This window comes from Pteropus medius, unplaced genomic scaffold (assembly GCF_902729225.1).
Source record: "Pteropus medius unplaced genomic scaffold, Ma_sr-lr_union100, whole genome shotgun sequence".
Classification (NCBI taxonomy): domain Eukaryota; kingdom Metazoa; phylum Chordata; class Mammalia; order Chiroptera; family Pteropodidae; genus Pteropus; species Pteropus medius.
The window spans coordinates 2,887,994-2,915,374 of NW_024349797.1; the positions used below are offsets into that span (position 1 = coordinate 2,887,994).

At 44.1% G+C, this 27,381-nt stretch overlaps 1 protein-coding gene and 1 pseudogene across 4 annotated transcripts in view; both read right to left on the reverse strand.

Moving 5' to 3' along the window:
* Positions 1-13,481: 13,481 nt before the first annotated feature.
* Positions 13,482-13,597, reverse strand: LOC120619932 (uncharacterized; annotated as a pseudogene).
* A 1,931-nt stretch (positions 13,598-15,528) lies between these two features.
* The window catches only part of AREL1 (apoptosis resistant E3 ubiquitin protein ligase 1), a 37,698-nt gene continuing 25,845 nt past the window's right edge, over positions 15,529-27,381 (reverse strand). For 3 of the 4 annotated variants that reach the window (XM_039883808.1, XM_039883807.1, XM_039883805.1), the window contains 12 exons: positions 26,174-26,251; positions 25,363-25,504; positions 25,111-25,232; positions 24,036-24,111; positions 23,377-23,486; positions 22,515-22,694; positions 22,216-22,341; positions 20,994-21,123; positions 20,848-20,906; positions 18,840-18,929; positions 18,242-18,417; positions 15,529-18,135 (listed from right to left, as the gene is read on the reverse strand). In XM_039883808.1, coding sequence (XP_039739742.1) covers positions 18,033-18,135; positions 18,242-18,417; positions 18,840-18,929; positions 20,848-20,906; positions 20,994-21,123; positions 22,216-22,341; positions 22,515-22,694; positions 23,377-23,486; positions 24,036-24,111; positions 25,111-25,232; positions 25,363-25,504; positions 26,174-26,251 — 1,392 coding nt within the window. In that variant the 3' untranslated portion in view covers positions 15,529-18,032. The remainder of the gene's footprint in view (positions 18,136-18,241; positions 18,418-18,839; positions 18,930-20,847; positions 20,907-20,993; positions 21,124-22,215; positions 22,342-22,514; positions 22,695-23,376; positions 23,487-24,035; positions 24,112-25,110; positions 25,233-25,362; positions 25,505-26,173; positions 26,252-27,381) is intronic. The other variant, XM_039883806.1, reaches the window with a different exon arrangement.

A 27,381-nucleotide genomic window follows, 5' to 3' on the forward strand; every position in this document is an offset into this window, starting at 1 on the left:
TTCCAAGCCCTGTAAAATGACTACTGTATATTCTGGCATCACAAGATGTTCCAGTTCCATCTCGTTCAGTAAATATTTTTGAACGACTGAATGATGAAATAAAGAAAGAAGCTGCACGATTAGAAACTCAGCCCCCCTGTGATTCCCCAACTAGGAAGGTTTATTCAATTCAATTTTCACCTGGGAGGAGGAACAGGCAATATTCTGATGCCCACAGAATCTCTCACCTCCACTTTCCTATGAGGGTCAATGAAGAACAAAAGAAATAGTATATGTGGAAATTGTAGTCTGGGAAATTGATCTTCCCTGAGAGGCCAGCTCACGGACTTTTCATATCCATCAAGCAGTATTGCGTACGGTTTAAGAGTACACATGGGGGAGTCAGATGCCTGGGTCTGATTCATAGTTCTGTTACTTGCTGTGTAACCTCCCTGTGCCTCAGTTTCCCCATCAATAAAATGCAGGTGATAATAGCATTTTCCATGGAACTGAGTAATGACTAAATGAGTTTAAATTGCTTAGAACAATAATTACTAGCCAGAAATCTGGCATATCCAGAAATCAACTAAGCTTGCTGAATTCGTCCAGCAATTATTTATTGAGCATTGTGGCGTGCACTGTTGTGAGTCTTGGGGTTCCGTCACTGAACAAAAGAGACGAAATCACTGCTCTTATAGATCTTACCTTCTCCTGGAATAAAAATAGCCCAACCCTAAAAAGACTGCAATACTTTTTAGGATCGTAGTGAGGGAATGGGAACAGCTGTGATGTTGCCGTTTATCAGAACCATTCACCCTTTCATTTTACCTTTGGGGAACCATCCAGTGATATCACGGGATTCAGGTCTTAGCCATTCGATGCATTGTATCATCCTATCCACAATGATTGCTTCAGGCAAGGACCCAGGACCCAGTCAGCACTAGTGAGACTTTTGTGCTGGGGCTCCTATTGGTCAGAACCTGTGAGCTAAGAGCGGAGGCAATGAAAGGCATGACCTAAGAATAAGCCACCACCACTGAGAGCAGAGTCAAGAGTGGAGGGGAAACAGAGTCCTGATGGCATTGTTCAAGCCCCTCAGTCAAGAATGGGCCTGAAGTCTGTCTGATTCTGGACTTTTTGGTTACGCAGGCCAATACATTCCCTTTTACTACTCATTACTGAAAGAGTCTTGGGCTTACTTCAGTCCCTCAGAAAGCTGACATCTGAGCCAGAAGCTGGACGCCGTTCTGAGCCCCTGCTCTCGTTCGGAGCACTTCTTAGTTTCCTGCCTAGTCTCCAAGTGTAAACCATCACACACACATATGTCACCATTCCATCCCACTTCCCACCTCTGGCCCACCCGCCCCTGCTTCCTTTCTGAGGAGAACCCTCCCCAAAGACAGTAATCAACCTCCCCTCCCCCATTCTCCAGAGCTGGAACCCTCCCTCCTGCTCACCTTATCCCCACCCCCCAAACCCTTCTGCCCAAGCCTCTCCTTCCAAGGCACGCTTGGCTGAACTCCCAGCCCTCAGTCTTGACTTTCGTGGCCCTGCTTCCTCCTCTCCCGCAGGACTGAGGGGCGCTGCCCAGTCCCTGATGGCCAGCAGAAACGAGCCACCCCCACAGTCCTAAGTCACACTGAGACTCACATCCTAGATGCTTCCTAATGTCCTGGACTTGAGGTCTTCCTGTAACTTCAGGCCTGGGCAACTTCAGGGCTGACTCAAGGATGTTCGAGCTTTCTTACCTCTATGTCTTGGTAGAAGATGTGTCCTAAGGGCAGACCAGGGGAACCCAAACTTCCACTTTCTTTGAGAAGATTTCCATTTCCCTTCTCCAAATCCTAGGGAATTTACTGTCTAAACCATTCCATCATAAACTGACCAATAACATTTCTTGCGTTGTCCTCTAACTTTCACTCAGTATAAGACTTGCCTCTTTGACTGGTGTCTTAGCTCTGGCTGCCATAACAAAATACCACAGACCAGGTGGCTTAAACAATGGAAATTTATTACTCACAGTCTGGAGACTGAGAAGTCCAAGGTCAAGAGGCCAGCAGATTCAGTGTCTGGTGAGAGCCCTCTTTCTGGTTTGCAGATGGCTGACTTCTTGCTGTGTCCTCACATGGCAGAGAGAGAAAGAACTCTGGTTTCCTCTTCTTATAAGGACACTAATATCGTCATGGGACTTTCCCCTTCATGACCTCATCTATACCTAATAAACTCGCAAACCTCACCCCCAAATACCACCACACTGGGGATTAGGGCTTCAATGTATGAAATTTGGGGGGACAAAAACATTCAGTTCATAGCAACTGGACTGTAAGCCTACCAGTATTCAATAAATAGTGAATAAAAAAATCAGTGGTTGAATAAATGTATTATTGAATAAATGGTGAATGAGTGAGTGAATGAATAAATAAAGGGAATAATGAAGAGAGGCAGAAATAGGACTCGGGTGGAGTGGCAGAAGGGTCAAAATATCCCAGGGGGTGGGATTTGGGCCTAGGGAGGGGAGGAGCGGAGAAAGGAGATAGGCAGAGAATGGAACAGCCACCGTGTCAGAATGACAGGAGGGAGACTCCTGCCATCAGATCTCTCAGCCTTGCGTTTACATAAAAAACTGGAGCTTGGGCCGGGGCTCTTTTAGAGGGCCCATTTATTAGCTTTAAAAAAATTTTTTTTTTTTTTACACAAGTGCCATTTGTCAAGGACATTGTGCAGCTTGCTTTGACATGGCCAGTCTTGACTGCCGAGGGCTCTGCTCTGGCGTATCCCACCCCCAGACGTGGGAAGGACAAGCTGGCCATGTCACCAGCACACCAGGTGCAGCCTCAGGGGAAGGGCCTGGGAGGTCTAGTGGACTTGGGGTGCTTCCCAAAAGCCCTTAGGCAAGAACTCCAAGGCCTCTCTGGGTCAGGGCCAGGGGACCACTGTCTCCCTTCCAAAGCCTCCCCTTCTCCACCCTCTGCCACCAACTCTCCATCCCTGGTTCTGCACTGGCACTGCTGAGGCCTGCGGGGCCCCACACAACCCAAGACAACCGCAGATGTCTACATGGATTTGCAGCTACGAATGAAAAGCCACGGTTTGTTTTGAATGGATTGTGGCTCTGGAGAGAAAGCCTGGGGATGCAAATCCACCAGGAGTGGGATCCAGATGGGAAGCAGATGTGGGATGTTAGAAGTCCGTGCTCCAGCGCCTTAGGCCCACCTTAGAGAATTCCTCCCTTTCCCTGCAGAAGGCTGAAGGGCAAGGCTGTGCTCGGACCCCATGAGAGCCCAGCTCAGGGCCTCTGCTCAGCTGTATCCCCTCCTCTTTTCTTTCATCTGCATTTCTCTCTCTCTTCCTTTCCTGTAGGATATATCTGTTCTCCTGGCCTGTCCTCCGTCTGTCTCTACTTTTCTCCCTCTGTCTCCCAGTCTATCTCTGTTTCTCTCACTCTGTCTCTTTGTCTTCGTGGCACTGCCTGTCTTACTCTGTTTCTTGCTCTCACATGGTCTCCGACTCCATGTCTGTCTTTGGTCTCTGGCTCGCACTCCCTCCCTCTTCCTGGCTGCTTCCCAAGGCCAGTGCCCTACCCTCCATGCTTGGATAAGTCTGCCAATCAGCTCGATCCCCTGGGGTGAGGAACAGGAAGAACAGGCTGAGGGCAGACAACAGCCCTGGTTCCATGAAAGAAGGAGATTTTAAGCCACAGAGGCCTGGGCAGGCTGAGGCCAAGAATTTCTCACTTACCCGCAGGGCTGGATATTTAGTCTGAGTTGGGGAGGGCAGGTGGCATCCAGCCTGGAGCTCCCGAGCCTGCAGGAGCAGCTAAGCAGCAGCCGCTCCCCAGCTTGAGGTTCCCTTCAGTGTGACATCTCTCTCTCCCTCCCAGTCTGGACCCTGCCCACTCCAGCACCAGGGAGAGGTGGCACAGCTGGGCACCACACTCACTGTTTCTCCCAAGAACACCGGCCCAGGTGAAGGGAAGGCAGGACAAGATTCAGAGTGTTTTGCATCCCCTAATGCGCTCCCAAGGGCTAGGAGCAACCCTTCCTTTTCGATCCCTGCCAGGCCTCAGACAGTCTCCAAAGGCAAATGTGCTTTTTCTTTGGCTTGTGTACAGTCTAAATACTTCACCCAGTTGATATGGGCTCCACATCTAGTTGTCTTATTTTCCTTTATGGGTCTGTCCACAACCCTCTGAGCTCTCAGGCTAGACCTCAGAGCCATTTGTGGCACATGCCAGAGGCCACTAGTGATCTCGCACATTAATATCGTATACAGGCTGTGAATACTACACAAGTTTTGAGGAGGAACTTAAGGAACACACTGAAAACCATCCCAAAATAGGCTGCTGTCATTCCCGGGAAACTGGAATCGTTTAGAGAGCAATTTCACAAATGCTTCCCCAGATGTGAATGAGGATGCTGTCAGAATACAGCTGGGGCCCGTCTTCCTGGCACTCTCTAAGTCTGCTCAGGGCCGCCTGCTCCTCCCAGCAGCCATTTGTTTCAGCATCCAGGGGCACCCTGTAGTATCTGACACTGGACTGGCACTGACGGGGCATCACCACATCATGAGGCATGGTCCCCGGAGGTGTGGCATTTAATGTGGTGGCTGAGCCCTTGGTTCTGGAATCCTTCATAAATTGAGTACCTATTATGTGCTGACATTGTGCTAGGCAGTGAGTGTAAGTGGTGAGCAAACCAGACAGGGTGCCTTGGCTCATGAAGGAAGCAAACAGGGTGTTGAGACCTAGAGTAATAGTCAGGGAGGACCTGGGAGAGCATGTTACTGCTGGAGCAGATCACAGCAGCTGTCTCTGAACTTCAGTTGCTTCATCCGTGAAATGTGGGAAATAACAGGGCTGTTCTGAGAATTCAATGAGATAATCAATACGTGGTAACCAGTAGTAATAACAGCCCATGAGTAAGGATCATGCAGCTAGGCAGTTAATAGCAGCAGAGAGGGCAGAGGTGTAGCAGATGCTGTCAGTACACCATCCATAGGTCTTTAGGTCCCTGTATCATTTCAGGACACCTCTGCCAGCATCTGTCCCCAGCTTTTGGAATCTGCTTTGGCTGCCTGCATGGAAGTCAGGGAAGTATCTGGGACGTTATTGCCCTTAGCCCCCACAGACAGGCCCTAGCCAGCAGCTCTGGGTGTGGGGTATAAACACTTCCATGCCCCAAGCTTGCTGCACACTGAGCCACTTCCCCCTGCAGCCTCTTGCTTGACATTGCATCCTCCTTTGGCCTCCTTCTCTTCCCAATCTCCCTCCCCCACTCCTGGGAAGATTCCTAAAAATTCATCACTTTCACACAACCCTTGTTGCAGAGTCTGCTTCTGGGGAACACAACTTAAGACACAGAGAAATACCAAGTAAGTATTAAGAAGTGTCTCCTAAGCTGTGTGACCCCGTCTTTCTGCAGGGCCACAGTCTGGCCAAGGAGGATCCTTCTAAGGAATCGGTCACAGTGACCTTCTAATTCTGAGGATATCTGTGCTCCTTGTATTTGAACGTGGCAATGGCCAGTGCCATCGAACACTGGCAGGATAGCCCCTGGCTTATAGCTCTTAGCCCTCAATTCAGGAAACTGAGCCACTGTCTTTGGGACTTTTGGTGTCCTCCCTTCAGAGACCTGTACAGAGTGCCAAAAGATGGTGTAAAATTCATATTTAATTATTATTGTTATTTTTCTCTATTCCTGGGAACCCCAAATGGTTATCCTGAAATTAATCTCTTTATTGTCCCTCTTCCCACATGCCATCAGAGGAGAAATGGCAGAACTACACAGGCCAGAGACACACAGCGGCTGGCAGGGGCAGATCCAGATGCTGGTCTGGATTATTTTTCTGGACTTTGTGATGTTTGTGGTATTTGCTAGCTTTTTAAAATTTTGTGACTAGTGGAGTTTTTATCTTATTCCAAATAAATATTCTCCTTCATAGCTAATTTTGTATTCTTTTTCTTAAAGCACGCTCCCTAAATTTTATAAGCTTCGGACAACAGAAAACTTCAAATGCTTTGACCGTCTGATGAGTGGAAGAATTTTTCACAGATTGGCTTCTGGCTCTTATACATCTCAACCCTTGTTTCTCTTTTCTTACTTGTATACTTCTGGTGCCGGATGTGATATGCCCCTGGCCCCGCACCTGTCTCTGTGTCAGGTGAGTCCCTACCGTGTGTAGTGGTAATAATCCAGAAAGCCATTTCTAACCAGGTTGGCTACCAATAAGTATATTACACGACATAAATATATTATACATAATCCAACCGAATGATTTCCCAACATAACCAAGTGAATATATGACAATAAACCCAACTGAATATATTCATAACTCGAATTGCCTTAGTCATCCCCAAATGTCACAGCCACCTCCAAACACTTGATGTGACAGGAGAGAAACTGGGGTGGAAACAGTTGACTAAATCTACTACATAAAAAAATCTTACTTTAGCAAATAGTATAAAATATATGACTTTGAAAAAGTATATGGCCTTGGAAGGGGCTCATGCAAATAAAAGGCCCTAGGCATAAGCCTCATTAGCTTCTAAGGACATTTGCGTTTGGTGGTTGGACTCGCTGTAAGGCTCAGACAGTATTTTATGGTCTGTGGGCTTCAGCCACATCCTATGTGTGTCCCGGGCTCTTCTTTTTTGGGGTGCCCATCACCCCGAATCCACCAAGCAAAGCTGAGAAGAAATAGCAAATGAGGCCCGTGGTCAGGACTCAGTGAATTTGGCTCCCGAGGTTGGACTTCCTGGAAGGAGACATCGATATTCATGAACCTGATTACTCCTCTTCTTTTGCATTTTCTGGGTTTAATTTACTTTCTTAATTTTTAAGGCAACGTTTCTTCTGAAAAAATTCAAGTCTTGTCTTTCTTGAATAGAAGGGCAAAGGGATTTAGCTACACCCAGGCCAAGCTAGTTGCAGGGGTGAGATCACCCCAAGGGGCAGGCATGGCAAGGGCTAGAGCTTCACCAGTGCCAGAGGCTCACATGAGCCAGTGGAAGGAGAAAAGGCAATGGCAGCATTTGTAGTAGGTTCTGTGATTTACAGAACATCTTTCATATCCATTATCTCACTGAGCTTCACACTCCTTCTGTGGGGTACGTTGTATAGGTTTTAAAATCAGTCTTTTCTAGTTAAGAGAGATTAAGCAATTTATCCAAGACTATTCAATTAAGAAGTGGCAAGGTCAAGATTTGAACCCAGATCTTTCAAATTGAAATCCACGACAAAGCCAAAGATAGGTGTGGATATTGGTTTATCGTTATGAACAATAATGATAACACTTCCTTTTTCAGACCACGCTAACACTTTTCATGGATTCTCTTAGTTAATCCTCACATTCTCTGACATGGGCTGGGTTTGAAGGGTAGGGGTTGGATGGACCGTGATGGGCAGCAGTCCTCGTAGAGTGTACAACATAAGCCCAGGCTCAAAGGCAGAATGAGTGGGCTTGTTCAGACCACGTTCGCCATGCCTGCACAGCTGCTGTCCTTGGGCCCAGCCCAGTCAGGCAGGCCTCCTAGGACCTCTCACCGGCATAATCTTCTCGTAGTGGAAAGGGGCTGGCATAGCCTGGCGGCAACAGCTGGAAAAAGTCCACAGCCTGTCACTACCCATACAGTCTCTTCTCTGCAAGACAGAAGCCTGCCAGGGTGAGCCGGTATATCACTGAGGCTACCAACTTCTCAGCCAAGTGATAAGCTTGGCTCCCAACCCTCAGCTTTGAAGTTTAATGGGGCTCCTGGAAGCCCAGGCCTTGGCCAGCTCTGCCCTTTAGCTCCTCTTCCATTTCCCACTAGGGGCCTAGAGTGCCTCCCCGAGCTGATTTGGGTCAGGAGATGAAGGGGTGCCTCCTGCCTGGGGCGGGGGAAGGTGGAAAGCATAGGTTCTGCCCTGACAGGGCAGCAGAAGCCTTAGGAGGCACAGAATGGTGAGACTGGACAGAGAAGTGCCTGCTAGACTGGCTCCCTGTGGTCTCTAGTCAGAGGCCCACACAAGCTGTCTCTGGTTTGGATGATGAACAGAACACTCGCAACTCTTACCAGCGTTCTCAGGATTTGACTGTCCTGCCCCCAAATTCCACCTCTGAGCTTGTGTGAGATAAGGTGTCAGGGACAACTTGACCACCTAGACTCATTCACTGGACATGTACCTTGTGCAAGTTACTTCTCTGTGGCCTCAGTTTCCTCATTCGTAAAATGGGGACAGTAATTGTCTATACCTTGTAGATTGATGTGAAGAGTAAATGAGCGCACATAGGCAGTCCTTAGAATAGGGCATGGCACAGTGGCAGGTGTTGGCTATTATTATTATTACAAGAGTTCTGAGGTTACCCCTTAGGCTCTCCAATATTTTCCTTTGAGAGGTTTCTGTCACTTAAAATGGATTGAGATTTCAGGGCAAGTGCTAGAGCATCTTTAAAATTCCTTCTAGTGAGACACTGGAGGCTGCCGTGACTAATGGCTAGCGTTGTCGGCTTGTTTCTTCTCTCCTGCCACCTCCAGTCCCAGACTAGCTTCACTACTCTGGCTCACGGTGTCTGTTTCAGCTTATACACAGCTGCTAGCTGGAGAGGAGGTGTTTAATACCTCATTAGCACCTCCAGACTGCTTGTTGTGGGCACTAATCACTTCAGTTTGCTCCCTCTGGAGTGACTCTGAGCTGCCTTTGAAAAGCAGGCCATGTGATGGGCCGGAGACTTCCCCAGCTGGTCCCAATTCTCTCCCTCCTTTGCTCCCTTTACCCAGAAAATGAAACAATTTACTGGTTAGATTTTGGTGATACATATGCATTTTTTAAAAATAGGTCACTCTTAATCTTTCTGCAGCACCCCCCCAAAAAAAACCTTTAAGCAGCTTCTCCCAGAGCCTTACTCCTCCCTCTCTTCCTCTTCCCACACCTGCAGACCTGCCCCCTCCCTCTTGCCACCCACGGTTTGGTACACCAATGGGGGGAAGGCAAGGACCCAAATCTGAAGCAGATGTTTGGGAGGATGCATGAGGTTGGGGTGGAGACAATAGGAAGGATGCGGACCCTGCTAGAATTGCCTGTTGCTCTGACCTACTGCCAAGGCCGAGAAAAATAGAGTGACTGTTCCTGGTTAAATACCCAGCTTTTACTCGTGCCAAACTTTCCTGGGCCTCTATCCTCAGAGTCTCTGGCTCTGTTTCCAAAGTTCTCTGTATCCTTGTGCCAACCACTATCTTGGCCCCTTTTTCCCACCACGCCGAGCCCCTGAGCCCGGCCCGACCCCTGAAAGTCAGGACTGGGGTTTTGCTTTTCTCATTCTCCCATAGTTAATCCACGATGGCATTTTTGGAGACAAAACTCAAGATATGGTCTGACAAGAGTTTTGTGCTGCTTCCGAGTATGAGAGCCTGGAAGATAGAGCTTGGGTGCCAAAATAATAGAATTATCAAGGTATAGGGGAATCATAAGTCAGAACCGTTGAAACAAGAACCACTGTAGAACAGATAGATGCGTGGCTGCTGGACCCTCACCCACCTCTGGACGTTTCCAGAGCTGCACACACGAGCCTGCCAGGATCCGACAACACGGCCGTCTACCCTGAATGGGAGTGCGAGGTGTCATATCTATAGGAAAACGCTCAAGTTTAACTTTGACTTTTTGAGGAGACACAGGCTGGCATCATCATGAACAAGGTGTCAAAGGAGAAACCCCTCTGGGAAAGGAAGCCTGAAGGTTTTCCTAAAGGCGATGGCCTGACCCAAGGCCCATCCAGCTGTGATCCAGCTCAGAAGCTTGGGGAACCAACGTTAAGATCTGCTGAAACCCCAGAAAGGAATGGGGATCAGCTGCAACACACTACAAAGAGATGACCAAGGAGTCCACAATTGCCTGGGTTTGATTAACATCAAGGGAAACTGGAGTGAAGCTCAGTGTTTCCATCCACAGTGGTCATAGCCGACCAACTTCACGGCCGTTCATAAAGTGGATTTGGCTCTTTGTGCCTCTGGGTTCATTGGAAATGGCATTACTTTGTCTTTCCTCTGCCACCCCTGGTCCTTCTGACCATAGTACAAACCTTTCTGACGGCTATTAGTGTTGGAGATACATTCCTCTCCCCATCCACTCAAGATTTTAATTTCATTCACCGAGCCGCAGGCCGCCGGCCAGTCCCCACTGCCAAAGTCAACACCTCAGGCCTGCTTTGTCTGGGAGAGTAGGTAAAAGGGAGTAGGTCCTGAGATCATGGAGTTCCCTTTTTCAGCCTTTCCCAGGACCTGCTCAGGTGATGGCATATTTATGGCACAATGAGGGTCTTTTTCCTTGGGTCTTTGGTTTGGAATCCATCTTTGCAAGGGTTCTTGCTTCTCTGAAAATCAACAGGGAGAGCAATTTCCTTCGCTTTGTACATGCGTAAGGAGCTACACAAATTTCACTTGTAGCTGTTACTCTATACCGTGGAAAGTCTCCAAATGCATAAACAGAAATGTTCCCGCCAAAATTAAACAGGAATGAGGGAAACTATGGGGGTGGGTGGTGATGAGGTTTGGGTGCTCAAGCCTTGGGGGGAAGAAAACTCTAAGGAAAATGGATTGTTTATATGTCTGTGAGCTGCTCAGAGGCAGGGATCACATTCTATCTTGTGGGTCTGTAGCTCCCTGCACAGTGCCTGATACACAGGAAATGTTTGCTGAAATGCAGAGTTGCAAAGAACTAAAGGGAAAAGAAATGCCACAAACCCAGTGATGGAACAGAAACACCACTTTTTTTTGGTGGCGGGGGCTGAGGGAGTTACATTATAAGAAATGAAATGACAACTTGGAGTAGGATTAAACCTACTAGCACAAAATGATGACACACACATAATTTCTTCTTACACAATAACACAGCATTTTGTTTTCGACAAACTTGAAAGCCATCAAAGGCTCTCCAGCTGGCTTGCAAATACTCTGATATCCCTGACTCTGCTAATGGGCAAGCAGAGGAATGTCTTGGCAACTCCTTCAAGTAGGAGTTCTGAGGAGAGAGGGAACATTACTGGTCAGTAAAAAGAGGATGAGAAGGTTCAGAAAGATTCATGTGCAAATTTATAATGCTGGTATAGTGGGAATTATAGATATGGTGACATCATAGAGAGGTATAGGACCCCTTACCCTGAAGGTGCTCTGCTTATAGTTCAAATAGAATCAAAGCATCATCTGAGGTGTATGTACGTCTCCCTTTAACTATGGCACTCTCGAAAATGTTTGCTTCCTCAATGAGCTATCAACCAGGACTTTGGCCTTTGCCAAACAGTGCTGTTTCTTGTAAGGTGAGTTTAAAGACAAAAGATTTATTTAAATGAGCCTTTTTCTGCAGACTTAATTGTCAGAGATAATCATCAGGGTATTGTGTAGTGTGACCACATTCTAATTATTTCATTTGCATGCAGTCTATGGATTTCCCACCAAAGTGGGGATATTAAAATGTCAAAACTCCACCCCCCCACCCTCTTATTTATATCCTCAAGGTGTCTTGTATTCTTCACGCAGAATTCATTTAAACTTGGAAATCACTTCACTCGAGTCACTGGTTGGTATTCTGTGGAATTTTCTACATGCAAAATATTTTAAAGCCACTACTAATAGCTGTATTTCTTAAAGTAGGGCCTTCTCATAAATCCCAAATCCTCAGGTGACTGACAGGTAAACAAAGGTATAAAGTACTCATCTGTCACACAGTGTCACCAAGTGAACGTGAGGCAGAGTCAGTGAGCACTGGTGGCCCAGTGCCTGGGCCGTTTTTTAGTCTAAACTAATCTGCCTGAGACAAACCAGCAATGTGGAGACTTTGAGCTTTGACATAAAACAGACCCATGTTTAAATACAGCTCTGCCACTTAGTAAGGAACCTTGGAAGTTACTTATCTTCTGAGCCTCGATTTTGTCTTATGTAGAATGGAGGAAACAAAATCTACCTTGCAGTGTCATTGTCAATATGCAACTACATTAAAGTTCTTAGCATAGGGGAAGAGCTCAAAAAATTACAGCTATTATCATGTTTCAGTAATCAGGTGAGTTAAGCAAAGTCAGGAGTATTAGGCTGCCTATTATTAGATTGCCTCATATGACACAGGTTTGAGATGCAGTCCCCTCAAATACCTCCTCTGGTCTCTGGAGAGTCATATAAATGAGGGAGAGGAGGTCTCTTCTTGCCTGGGGTCTTCTTCACAGGTATTTGAGTTATGTGTCCTGAATACCCATTCTCTTTGCCCTGCCTGAACATGGCAAGGTGGAAAAAGAGCCACCACCCCACACCAGTCATCCACTCTAGCATACTCTACTGCCCCCAGATCCATATAGCTTCTCACTGTGGAAATTACCAGGGCTCTAAGCCATAGTCAATATGCTATCAGACATACTATATAGAGAAAACTTTTTTCCAGGAGTTCCAGGTTATTAGCCAATTTTCTTATTTAGTTAACAGCATCATTTTGCAGTACAGGAAGCTGATATTAGAATATCAGTCTTGCTCAAGTTTGAACCATAGAAATTAAAAATAAAGTATGAACGTTCATGCTCTCAATTAATGGCTATCCTTTGAGGATCCTATTCTGCACACTTGATGCAAAAGTGTCCAAGGACATAGAGAAAAGGCCAAATGACAGGAGATGCTTGTGCTGCAGGGGAGACTGGAGGCCCAGGGGTTCTGGAGTCAGAAACATAGGATATATAAGTAGGTTCATATTATCAGACTTGGCCACCTGGTCAAGGACAGATTGAATTTACAGAAGAAATTTATTTCCCCGCCTAACTCCTTGAGTAGTCCAAGACTGACTTCTTCCCAGCGTCATCCCTAAGAGATGAAGTTCTAAGACTATTCACTCAGAAAGTTGCCTGGTTTGCCAGCTGAATTAGGTCTAAGGCATTCATGGCCATCAAAACTACAAAGGCCATGGTGACCTAATTGGGTACTCTGAGGAAGTAGCAACCACATCCACAGACTTCATCCAGAACAAATTACCCATCACCTTCTTGAAGGCAGGCTACAAGGGGAATTAGATAGGGAGCGCCATGCTTTCCTTCAAAGTGTCTGGATACTATGGTTCTGTACTGGTGTGTCTGATCCTTGCTCCTAGAGGTAGCAACATTGTCACCACCTTGTGTCTAAGAAGCTGCTGCTGCTGGCTGGTATTAACAAGCCAGAGCTCTATTGACAACTTGGACAAATCTGCTAAAGCTACCTCCGATGCCATATAAAACCTACAGCTATCACTCTGACTTCTGGTGATAAACTGTATCCTCCATATCTCTTTACCAGGAATTCACTGACCGTCTTGTAGAGACTATCCCTGAGTTCACTGCAAAGAACCAGGTCCCTGCTGTGGCTACCACAAAGTGTTCTTCTATAAGCAAAATTGAAATGAATTGAATTAGGGGGTGGAGAGTAGTCATAGCAAGGTATATCCCAACACTAGGCAGTACCATTCCATCATATACAAACCAAGATTCTCATAATACCCCTTGCAGATTTTTATTATTATTCTTTGTGCCTACAGCACCTGGTCTTCCTAGGTAGTCTCCCATCCAAGTATTAACCAGGCCCAACCCTGCTTAGCTTCCAAGATCAGACATCAGGCTTGTTCAGGGTGGCATGGCCATAGACCATGGACCGTGGCTCCACTGGGGCACGAACCCAGGACCTTCTGCGTGTAAAGCAGATGTGCTAACTGCTACACTATGGAACCACGTCCCCCTTGCAGATTTCTAAATCCACTCCCTTTGCACTCCAAACAGGAAAACTAAGTTCTCCAATAACTTAGGGATGGATGGCTATTAGACGGTGCAGATTCAGTACTGAGTCTGAAATTCTAGCCCATTCCACATTTTTGAGACAATGTGGTGCTGAGTCATTTTCAATACTATTCTACTGAACATGATATTCAAGAACCTGTCATTGACCACCAAAGAGAATCATGATCTTGTTAAACCAGCCCACAAAACCTGTTCGGGGTATGAAAGCTAAGGAGCACCCCATTTAGAATATCCGGAGAAAAATCTCTGCAGAGACCTCGTAGTCTTTATGATTCAGTGTCAGAAATCTGGAGTCTCATGGGGCAACGATGGTCTCAGAAGACTTTTTAAGCTAATTGTGAAGTATAGTAATTAATATGAAGAATCTAATCTTGCTTAGCATCTCCCCACTGTGAATTTTAGGACAGACTGAAAAAGGAATTGGTAAAATGATAAGTCAGGATAATAGTTACCGCTAGAGAAGTGGGATGAGACCTGCTCTGCCGTGCTGCGACATTTTATTTCTTGACCTAGATGGTGGTCACATGTGCGCTTCCTCTGTAATTACTTACTAAATTGTACATGCTCGTATACTTTTGATATATATATATCTCAAAATAAAGGAATTATTCATTTTTAAATAAAAGTATTACCAGATGCCTGGAGCTGGTCTATTATGCTTGAGGATCTAAGTGAAGCCAAGATAGAGGTAAGGAGCCCTCCGGTTCAAGCCACATGCTGGAGAACCTCTACTGCGGTCCTGAGAGAAGTGTGGCAGAGGTCTCTATTCACACTGGCTCAGAGGTAACAGTGCACGAGAAACTGAAGCTAATATTGTGTTAATTCAGGAAGAATCCTACCAGCCTTTTGAGTCTTAAGAATAACTTCACCATGGGCTGAAGTCACTCAGTGATGAGTGTTCATGACCCATTCAAAGCCAAGAGAGCAGCAAGTATAAAAGGTGTAGGACTGTTAACCTAAAAATGTAAAGTCGGAGATAGAATTTTGTTTTGTTTTGACATCTCACATCATTCAGGAGCTTGATGAGGTGGGGGCAGAATGAATGTACTCTAAAAGAGTAGTTTTCAAGCTAAGATTCCAATTCACTGGGTCTGGAGATTAGGGGCAAAAATCTGTATTTTAAAAAGAATTCCAAAGGGGATTTGTTTTGCTTTTCTAGACTGGGAACCACTGAACAAGATGCCATGATTAGATTACTTCCCTTCGAAATTCAGGGTTCCTGATATTTTCTAGCCCCAAATCAGCCCTGGTTTTCTCTGTCAAACTTACCTTTGGTTGGAAAAGAACTGGTACCACCTGCCGCCCAGAAACTTTTGAGGAGCAGCGTTTTTGTTTGCCATGCCCAGAGCACTTGTGGGAGGGAGGGGATGCTAAGAAATAAATGTGTGAGTATATGCAAATCAGAAGGCTATATACATCAAAGTGTTTACCTGTCATCCCGAGTGATTACCTCGGGATGACAGGTAATTTATTTCCTTTGTATTTGATTTCCAAATTTTCTACACTGAGTTTCTTATGTAGCAAAACAACAAATTAATGTTTAAAAGACCGATGAGAACAGACATCCCCTGCTCTTGCCAAACTGCACAAGCATTTGTTCTGCCCATTGGCTATTTGTGTGAATAACCACCGTGGCCCTGCTTGGCACCACGGACAGCAATTAGGGAAGGGTGAAAAGGCAAGAGGCCTGGGAAAGGCCCAGGGCTCCAGGTGTACATTCTACCGAGCTGACTGCTTCTGAAGGAATTCCTGGGGAAACACAAAAATATTTCTACTCCTTAGTCCTTTCAAACGTTTATTTATTTATTTACTGTACAAAATATTTACACTATCACTGCAACTGCCTGACCCTTTTGCCTGGCCTGACAAGTTTGCAGCAGGGCTTGGTCTCTGCTGAAGTTCTAGAAAGACGCCAGTGCTCTCCTGGGTGTTCACTTGGTATCTGGTCTCCTTCAAAGACAGTGAAAGACCAGGTTGTTAGCTGATTCCCCCTCCCCCCTCAACCAAGTACCAGGCCACAAGGGCATAATTAAAAGAACTGGCCAAAATAAGAAACGTGAATAGAAAATTGCCCAGGAAGTGACATACTCTTTCTTCTCTCTGACATACTGTACCTTTTCCCCACACGGGCTAGTACCAAAGAAGGATAAGGGGGAAAAAAACAGTAAAAGAAAGGCCAAAAAGAGCAAAGAGACTTTTGAGTAGAGTTAGAACATAAACTGGAAGAACAGAAAATCACAGCAGTACCAAAGGGTTTTGTTAAACAAAGACCCAGGGGCTAAGGACCACCACAGGAACGCCGCCTCAGCTGGGCTGCAGTGGTGCCCAGGATGCTTTGAAAAGTGCTATGACTAGACCTTAAAATAACAAACTTAGCCAATAAAATAAAATCGAGCTCCAGCATCGGTCTCTGGAGGACTGCTGGAGGGGAGAAAGCAGAATCCAGAAGAGGAATTACTGCCAAAGACAGCAGAACCAGCCCATACGCCCCAGTTGGAAACTCCTCTCTGGGCCTGAGAGGCAGCACTGTGTTTCCCAGGGTGATGATGAAACCTGCCGGTACTTATCCCATGGGAAAACACTGGGGAAAGCAGCAGCACCTTGTCCTGGTCCCTGAGGAGAGCAGTGACCATGTGGCATGAAGGACCCTGTGGTGTAGAGGCCCTGATGCTGAATCCTGGACCCCAAGAATGAGTGAAGTCAGCACCCACACCAAGAACAAATGACAACTGTGAAGAAGTGAGGTCAGGCAGGTACAGAAGCAGCTCAGGAAGGCTTGTTCCCCATGATCCCTGGGAACAGGAGGGCTCAGACATGCTTCCAGGAGGCCAAGGCATTGCCATAAGTCCTGCCTCCTCTCTGGACTCTGTGTACTTGCTGGTTTTGGCAATAAAGATGGCTTGTAATCATCTCAGCTGAATGCCCCTTTGGGAATGGTAGCTTGCAGCAAAGCCTTCTTCAAAAGAGAAATTCGGGAAAGTTGATGAGATTTTGAGTCCTGAAAAAGTTTTCATTCAAATCGTAACGAAAAAAGATGTTGCCATCTTCCAAGGGAGAGCAGCAGGTTCTCTTCAATCTTCACGTAAGAGTGAACATACTGTATCTTCTTTCCTCCTTAGTTCCCTTCGCTGGTAACTGATGGAGTGAAGGGAAGTAACTGAGACAGCAAGGTGTTTATAGTCTGACGTTTCTCCTCTATGTTCCCAATGTCCTGACTCCATGGACCTGTGATAAGCACTTAAACTACTGGCCCCTGTTCCCTTTCCTCAGTGCTGCCAGAGAACACCAAGCGAAGAGAGAAGGAGGGATGACTGGCATGCTATTCTTACTGTCCTAGTCCCTTGCTCCAAAATTTCCTTCAGTAGAAAGCTATAGAATCCCTATCTCTTTGCAGCAGATTGCATAGCTTGGGAGATAGGTGGCCCGGCCCGGCCACATCTCAGTATAAAGAACAAACTCAGAGACAAGCATCAGTAGTCTTTAAGCCAGCCATGTGCCTAGACATGCCCCAACCTTAAAGGAGAACCATATTCAGCACTGGAGGCCACAGCCCAACTATCTTTCACATTCTTTTCTCACTGGCTCAAACTCAAGAAAAAGTTTAGAGAGTTCTTTAGGGATGAATGATCATTTCCAGAAATGCCTGTAGGGAAAGCTCCTTTGTCAGTTCTGACACCACAAAAAAAGATCCTTTTGTGCTCAGTCCCCATTAGAGGTAGTCCAGTGCCATGGCCTGTGCCGGCCATTGTGCAGAGGGACGAAACCAAAGACTGCGTATGTGGGCCACTTCTATCTGTGCTTCTCCTGGCTCCTGATGACAAGAGGCAATAACTCTGCCCACAAGAAAGTCACGCATACCTCAGGTCAAGTAATGAGGGCCACAGAGGGGACCTCGAAAGAGCACAAGCAGAGGAGGTTGGGCAAGGCGAGGACACCAGCTTCCTAAGAGAGCTGAGCCCTTTGTGGAATCCCCTTCAGCTACTGAGGCAGCTCCTGCTCCTGGGATCTTCTAAGAATCACGTGAAATTACAGCAGCACAGTCCTCTTCTCGTGACTGAACAAGGAGCTCGGATTACGTACCATGCCAAAGAGGCTTATGGGGCAGATGTGCAGGGAGGGGTGAGGGAAGGACAACGCTGGTAGGTGACCAAATACTCCAGACACTGGGGAACATGCAGCTGCTTCTGGTTGACGGTTATGTGTGTGTTAGGGTCAGTGGTTATGTCTGTCCTGTGCACCCAGATACTCCAGAAAGCACGGGAACCAAGTGGATGGCAGGAGAGTGGTCAGAGCATACCGAAGCCCTCACAGCCTTCGCTGATGGCCAGTTGCAGCATCCTGTGAACCTCTTCATATGAGTCATACGTAGGGAGGCACAGCTGGTTAAAACTGGAAGGGCAAGGGGAGAGTGATTAACTCACACTACCAGAAACACCGGCAAAAGCTGGAGAAAAAATTCCCCATGATAGCATGCATCAGGCAGTCAGATACCTACCACGTGTGTGCGGTTGGTAGCGTGCTATGGGTCGGAGCGGCAATAATCTGAAATGAGGGACAGAGGGCGGCAAAACCTCCGGGTGGCAGCTGAGAGGAGCCTGTTGTAAACTGAAGCAGCCGAGCCAATTCCTCCTGGGTCAAACTGGAAACCACGGTCCAAAACCACCTCATGACCTGGCAGGGAGAGCACAAGGCTGAGGTCATACCAGTATACAGCCTATGATCTGACCCTAGGGGGAAGGAACAGGATACCCTGAAATGGGAGTGTGCCCCAGTTTCCATTCTATCAGGTCCGGGTAGGAATGGTTAGAGTTGACAAACTCTAGAAATTTACATTGTCACACAGTCGGGAGGGGAGTCACTGATTGCTTGGTTCTATTTCTTTGACTATCCAATGTACTGCTCCTATGGCAGTTAGCATGACAGCCATGAAGGACCAGGGCTCTCTCTTGCCTAAGCAACCACCTGTCTTTCCCACATATATCACTGTTTCCCAGATGACATGTCTGCTTCTCTGACTCCTTGACTTTTTTCTTCTGAAACTTTTTCTTGACAACATGACACAAATTCAACTAAAAAAAGTTTGGCCCACTTACCTTTTCTCTGAAATGCCACGAGCCACCAACGACCACTGCATAGGCTTTGAAGTCAGACACACTGATGTCCCCAGTCCCACACATCAACAGCTGGAGAAGACAGTCAGGTGTTACTAGGATAGTCAGAGGGACAAAGACCCAACGTAAGGTCAATTACCTATGCTAACATGCAAAAATGTGGAATAAAGAGGGTATCAGGAAAAAGACAAAAGGCAAGGTCATAATACCAGAATACTGCTTCAGAAAAATCAATTATAATAGGTCAATGGTTCCTAACTGGCGTGGTAAAAATTACACAGCTTTTAAAAAATATACAGATGCCTGTGGCCTTATCCTAGACCTACCAAATCAGAATCTCTAGGAGTAGGTTACGAGCTTATGTATTTTGAAAAAACTCCTCAAGCACTTCTGATGCGCACACCTAATTAAGAACTGCTGCTATAGATTATTTTGAATTGAAGCAAAGGACAAAATGGAACCAAGTTTACTGATCGTCTGTTCTGGACATAGCCTGGAAATGCCAGAGAGAAAAGCAGGCCCTTTTCCTTTGATGAAGACCCCCAACCCCATTTGTGAATTTATCAGATGGCCTTTCTTTTTCCCCAGGATCCATCCTTTTGTGGACTGAACTTTTACTACCTTTCTTCCCTTTAGTCCTGCCTTTGCCTGATCAGATAAATTTTAAAAAGCATGCCAAAAAAAAAAAAAAAAAAAAAAAAAAGAACATTAATGAGATCAGAGCCCTAAACATCTTATTCATGTCCTAATCTGGTTCAGGATCCTGCATGTTACTTAGCAGACTGTGAGTACTCATCCAATAGCTATAAAGAAGAGACATCCTAATCAAAAGACAAGAAAAGGCCAAATTAAGCCTGAGGAGCCTTGGCTCCTTCAAAAAGAACTTGCCAAGCTAATGAGTAACTAAGAGAAGAATGTAGAACTGTAAGAGACTGTGTCCTTCCTACCATATCCACATACTCACTTTTAAAAATCGTCACAAGTGCTTTGCTTCGTGATAAAACAAAATATAACAGTAGCAATTCCTCTACCCAAAAATAACAGCACTAGGTGACAGGTCTATCAAACTTTAGATCGAGTGACAGAGAGTTTGTTTTGTTTAGATTTCATATATAAAGGTATAAAATGTGATGAAAATTGCACAAGACTTTGATTCTTGTTCTTGAAGCCAGTTCAGTTAATAAGAATAAAGATGTACAAGACCACCTAAAACTACTTTTTGGTTTTTCATTTTTAAATTAGAACTTTCTCCCTAGAGGAAATAGTTTGCAAAAATACATTCCTCATAAGGGCTACGGGAAGTTGAAACCAGTAATTTGCCTTGTATGTATCATCCAAAAAGCAGGTAAAAACAAACTGATTTCATGTTTTGCTCATACCCGATATGAATTTCAATTTTGCTAATTATAGAATGGTATTAACTATCTTAGAGCCATTTTTCAGTTGTTAAAGGATCTGAAATAAGAATACATTAACTATATAGAGTTGTGGCTCCAAACTTTGAAATATGTCACGTCTTTTGATTTGTCTCCATCACTAGAATGTAGCTCCATGAAGGCAGGGACTTTGTCTTATTCCTTGCTATCTCCCCAGTACTGCATACAGACATGGCATACTGCAGGTACTCAATAAATAGTCCCTAAACAAATAAATTCTGTTATTCTCTTAAGTCAACTTTAAATGTCATAGGACTTACAAAGATTGTACGTGATATCAACATTCATTAGTACTTAACCAGTATCAATATTTGAGAAATAAATAAATAGTAATTATTACTCTTCAAACATAATTATTTGCTGGTTTCTAATTTTCACCTTCTAACTTTTTAAAAGGTAAAAGAAGGGCCAATGCATGGAAGAGTGACAAAAGTGAAATCAACTCTTGCATAAAGGGCTTTCCTATCATATCTCATAACAGAAGATAAGCTGGTTCCTATGGGCATACTAAAACACCAAGTCAAGAACGGGGGTTTGCAATGCTAAGTACTTACCTCAAGCTCATTTTCATCAAAAATAGCCAAAAGGTTCTCAGGGACCAACTCATTCAGGCCTGAAACAAAGTAGCCCAGTTAAAGCCATATCCACACCATGGACACAGGTATTTTCATCTCAAAGCCAAGACTAGAGAGAATCTCACCTTTTAGGAAATGTTCTACCTCTTCTTTCACTTGACTGGCCAGCCGATATTGGGCCAGCAAATTTAAATAGAATATTTTATTTGCATTGGTGACTGGGGTTTGAGCTCCACCTGTCATGAGTTCTACAACCTGAAACAAGAGGCAAAAGACAGAGAGGCTGTGGATGGGCATTTATAAGATGACATGTCCCACGAAGCATTACTGAACTCCATGACAGTCATAGGTTTCTACCATGCATTCAGCTTCTCAACATACTCGATTTTATGTAGTTACTAAGCTTCAGGATTCCTACTACTACAACTGTATTCTACTAGCTACTATTTCTGAAGTGGGTATCCGTGTGAGTCTTCTCTGGCTTGGTCAAATAGTGATGATGCAATAAGAAGATATTATAGCTTCTTGTTGGCAAAATTTTAATGTCCCTATGATTCCAAAATTAAACCAGTACTGACCTCTTTTCTTATGACCCTGAGCCAACTGAGAATAAATAAAGCCAGACAAGTAGTAAATAAATCTTTTCAGGTCTCAGAAATTCTAAGATGGGAACTGTTGTTCTTTTTCATTCTTACTTTACAGCCCCAAAATGGTCACAAAGGATATGTGATTATCAAGTACAAAATACCAGTGGTCACAATTTTTCAGTCATTGTTATTTTGTATGTTACCACAACACTAGCTTCATCATTATCATTTGATATTGCTTAATCCTACAATGTAAACAGAATCACATTTGCATCAGAAATACTTTTGGCCAATAATTTTGTAATAAAGTTTAAAAATATACACGTACAGTGTTAAAATAGGACACATCTATATCACCACCACTGAAGCTGAGATAGGCGCCGCCATTCCTTCCAAAGGTCCTTGTGCAGTGACACTTCATTATCACTAGGTTCTTTTTCTACTGGAAAGTAGGGATGAGATGTACAGACTCATGTGTCTTTTGCTCCACTCAAATGAGCCAAGATCATTAAGTGGGATGCAGTGCCCTAAAACTGTGCTGCCTAAAATGTCTGCTGCTAGCTACAGGTGGTTATGTCCATTTAAGTTAACGAAAATAAAACAAGAAATTCAATTATTTGGTCACAATAGCCACATTTTGGGTGCTCAAAAGATAGCACAAATAGAGATGATTTCCATTATTGAAGAAAGTTCTTTTAGACAGCGCTGTTCTAGAGGAGGGTAGGAACCATGGGACCCACAGGCTGTGCTCCTTTCTCACCTTATCCAGTTGACCTGATTTGTTATATTTCTCTTCTGCAAAGACCAGCTCCATCTCACTCATGTCATTGTTGAGGATGAAACAAACTTTAGATTTGTAGAATTCTGGGTCATCTGTTTCAAAGTACTGAGGAGACAGGAAGACACAGAACAGAACATGACAACCCTCACCCAGAAATAACATTTGTCACTGCTTGGCACCGCCTACCCCTTCAACCTTAAGAATAACAAGCTCAGAGCGGAGACATTCCAGAGTTAATGGCCAGAGGCCCTAGTAGAAAGCACACATTCAGATGTTACCTTGTAATGCATGCGTAGTCCTATGATTTGGGCCAAGAAAGAACGGGTAAAGCGAGCTCGGACCAACTGCTTGTAGGCTCCTCCGAGAGAGGACTCATAGAGACACTTGCCCACCAGCCGCCCCGCAAACTCATAAAGCTTCAAGCGCAGATGAGCGGGGCGATTAGGGTTGGGGTGCACCTGTCAAAGAAAGAGATTAAAAGGCTCCAGGCCATTTTTCTTCAAGCCTAGTTCTGGAAAGACCCCCCGTCCCAACTTCATCCCAAAAGAACAAGAGTTTCAGTATTAGGATCATAGAGCCCACCTAAATGGTATTGGTCTTTTGGTAGCCACCACTGAGTAATTCAGTAACTGGAGAATAAAGGGCAAAATGGACTAACATTAAGTTGAAGAATCTTACATTAAGTTTATGGCTTAATCTGGCTGAGTATGGAAGTTAATCAGTGGATGATGTGATGATGCCTTTTCCCTAAACAAGAACTTCTTTCAGCCAAAGTCTACTTCCCTACTCTTGACATCTCTGCACAGTCAAACATCTGGTACAGACAGAATTCAATAGCTTCAGCTATCTTTTGAGACAGTGGCTTAATTATTATTATAATAATTAGTAGAATAGCCATGGCATTATAATGCTTTTTCGTCAAATATTCATTTGTCTGCATTTTCTCTTATTTTACAGATGAAATAATGGAGGCAAAGAAGAGGGAGGCGAAATTAGTTCATATTTTAAGTATCAAAACTGAGAAGAGGGTACGGGTAGTCAGATTCCCAGGACAGGTTCATAACCTCAAACCCTTGTTAGTCTATCCTTTATAACACAATCCATATTTTCCACCCACCCATAGGAAAGCCACAGACTCACTAATGCTTGGTTGTTGTCACTGAATCGGGTGAAGAGCTGATTGGTGGTATCAAATAGTGCTTTGCAAATTAGCTCAAACCATTCCCGGCGAGGCCCTCCCCAGTCCAGAGCTGAAAAGTGCAATAAACATAAAAAAGTGACTTTGGCCTACTATGTCTTATCATGTTTGTTCATTTATTCATCACTTTACACTCTCCACATTCTCTCTATTCTGCCACGGTGGTGTTTCCCCATTCCAACCCACCTAAACTGGGGACTTTTTTTTCAAAATCCCATCCCTTTCTGTAGGATTAAAGGTATTTTGATCACTAAGCTAATGCCCCCTCGTGTGGAAACACAGGCAAATAGAGACCCCAGGAAATGGACATTTCTCTTGGTTCTACAAAAGTTACCTCTCCCTTCTGCCTCAGACTCTGAGAGTTCTCCCCACAAGTCCCTGTGTGCTTGTGCTCTACAAGCTCCACCAAGCCATCTGGCTAGTAAACACCACCCTTTTCATCTTGACTCATGACCTTTTTCCTTTGGAAAAAGAAGCTGTTTTGTGTGTGTGTGTGTGTGTGTGCATGTGTGTGTGTGTAGGTGGGTTTTTCATTTTTGTGGAGGAGGGTAGAAGTAGGGAGGAGGGTTTATAAAGATGAATATGAAATTTCAAAACTGACCTTCTTCATCTTGAAAAACCACTTCAAAGTTCTTGCTCCAATCTGAGATAGAAAAATTCCGAGTGGCTTTCAGAGACTGAAAAGCAGTGAAAGGAAGTTATTAGAACACTGGCTGGCATCTCTTGTGTGTTAACAATAAAAAACACAAGAACATTGCTATTGTCCATTTAACTAACCACTAGTACTTAGAGGCAATATATTACTCATAAATAAACTTTAATAATATCATATTATATTTAAAATACATGTATTTCCAGGAGGAATTTAAGACTTAAAAAAATAATCTAATTCATCTTTATGTCATTGCTTTGTTGGAAAGTTGAAGCTGGTTGTTTTTGTTTGTTTTTTTACAATCTTCATTTTATTAATGAGAAAACTCTCAAATAAAGAAGTAAAAATGGCTCAAATTAGTAAACTGTCAGCAAGAGAACCAAGGAGTCCTGGTTTTCAGTAAAGTACAGTCTATCTACTAGACATCTTTATCCAAAGGCTGGGTTCAGACAGAGAGCCATGCCACACAGAGAATGTGGCTGAGAAAAAGGGTTTCCAGTCACACCTACCAGAGCCAAACATCACAAACACATTTTGGACAAGGACCAAGGCTTCTCATTCTTGGGGAATGGAAGAACTATGCCAGTGTCTGTGCAGTGGAGACAGACACACATCAGGTGTTCCTTTTCCATTAGACCACAGTGACAACAAAAATCATTGCCTTTTAATCCAACAAGAGCTCTCTATTCCAGGGATTCAATAACAAAACTTTCTTCTGTAATAACTACTTCTACCTGCACTGCATAGGCAGTTCCATGAGATTATTCAGGAACTAATTCTACACAGATTCTAAAGCCAATGTGTCAACTAGTCTCTGCCCTCAATAACATACCCCTAACGAGTCTGCCCCAAACTTACTATAATCAAACACACAGAAGAACACTCTTTAATAGACATGCTTAAAGAGGACAGAAATTTGCATTTCATGAAAAAGATAACCTGCAAAATATAACCAAAATAATACTAAAGAGTTTTCTGGTTGGAAAAGTTTAATAACTATTGACAGAGATGAAGTTTTACGCACCGACTCCAACAAGGCATGTCTGCTGACCTTCAGGGTGACTTTGGAATGTGGTCTTTTCATATGTACCTGCCGAAGCTCTCGCTGGAAAAAGTTCACCTTGTCCTGAAAGGTCTCAGAGCCTCCTGAGGAGCAGCAAGATACATCATGATTAAAGCCTTGTTACAAGGCATCTATGAAGGCCACCTCGCACCCTCAGGCACCCAGGGTAGCTGGGTCACTGCATTCCCTAGCAGAAGTCTGGTCCGACCCTACCTATATTCTTATGGAGGGAGCGGATGAAAGTGGCCGCCAGGATGTTCCTCTCCTTACAGCTGAGCTCCACAGGAGGCTGAATGCCATCATCTACCACCAGTGTGAGGAGCTTATGGACAGGGTCAGGGCCAAGGTAGGAAAACTAACAAAGGAAAAAAAGAGGAGTTAATCTATAAAACCCTTGAATTAAGTAAAAATCCTCTACATCCCTACCCTTCTATACCAACCAAAGAAAACAAGTTAAGCCTGTTTTCTCCAAGTAAGTATCTACTAGGAGCATATCTCCTTTTCTTTTTCATTTCAGTGCTCTACAAATCAAATTTTATTTTAAATTATTTGAGTCAGAGACTGCCTTTAGTAAGGATCACAGGCAACACTACAGACCTTTCAATATAAAATATAAGAAGTGTGAAAGTAATAAGAATATATAAAACAGAAGAGCAAATGACTACGTGAAGAGGTTGAGCAAACTGGATGGAGGAAAGTGATTTGCCTTTAGATTCCGAAACCTCAGAAAAGTTAAAAAAAAATTTTTAACATATGAGAATACTGTTTCTAAAAGAGCTTCAGCACATTGGGACACCAAGCTTGGGGCGCAGATACCAACACCCTCTCTGTTAACTTAGTCTTAGGAGCAAAAAATAACTGCTGAAATATTGACTTGCTATTAAATTCCTGTTTCTGTAAGCACATGTCTTTCTGGAACGTCGGCATTCTCCACGCCGTTTCATGAGGAGATGACGATGAAAGGGATGAGACAGTCCAGAATTGAAGTCTGCGCAGCATGAACCAGATGTACGGTTCCACTTACTTTGGTCCCTGGGCACACTCGGAAGGTGTAAAGACGCCAGGGAATGATTTTCAGGTAGAACTCCTTCACTGAGAATTGCTGGAGGACCAACATACAGAAAACAAAGTGAATGATAAATAAAAACACTCTATTTGGTTATTGTAATTCAAATATCAGAGTCCCTATCTACACTTCTCATGATAACCGTGTTCCTTTACGGACAAAAGGACCATTTAAGTCACTACTAAAATCAATAAATAACTTTACTCTATCTTAAAACGGGTAAATTAAAAATATTACTGACGGTGCAATTCCACAGAGGCACTTCATAATCTTAACACTTCATGTCTTATTACCATTTCTAAATATCTGAGCTCAGGCTTTCACTTTACAAATAGAGAACATTTCACTGATAAACAATCAAAATCTTCTGTTCAGCTGGGTGCTGCTCAGAGACTTCCTCCAAGTCAGTGAACAGGAGCACCACTGGCCCATACCCACTGCTTTATCCCTATCTGAATGGTACCAAGGATTTGCTGGGGAAGGCGGGGGGATAGGAGGGTGAAGGGGATGCGATGGAGTCTCATATAAAAAAATTTCATAAAAATCCCTTACGTAAGAATAAAGAAGAGTCTCTTTATGCCATTTATAAAAAGGAAAAAACAATGCCATAGTTTTTTAACATAAAAAAAGAAACTTATCCAAATATGTAAGTCAGATTTTTTCTTGATTTTTAAAAACTTTTCATTAAAGAAAATTTCACCTACATACTAAAGAAGAGAAAACAGTATAATAAACCCATCACTAGCTTCAACAATTATCAATTTATAACCAATCTTGTTTCATCCATACCCTACCCTCTTTACTATTCCCCCAGGCCAAATTAAGGCTAGATTTTAAAATGATGAATGAATGGTACATAGCAAAGTGTTCTGAAGGAGAACAGAATTAGAACTCAGTTTTGGTTATGAGATTAAAGGGATGTAATGAAATGTTTCAAGAGTCTCATTTTTCTGAGGTTTGAATGAATAAGCAAAATACAAATATTAAAAAGAAAATCTCAAACACAAAGCGCCTCTTAGCTCAGGGGCCTTGGGAAGTTCACCTCTTTGTCTCTGCCAAAATTTCTCCATTCTAATCCTGTAGCCTGATGATGACATTCATTTATTGTGGTTTCACAAATCACAGAATGAAAGATCAAATTGTTTCGAAACAGCACAAGGGGTCAA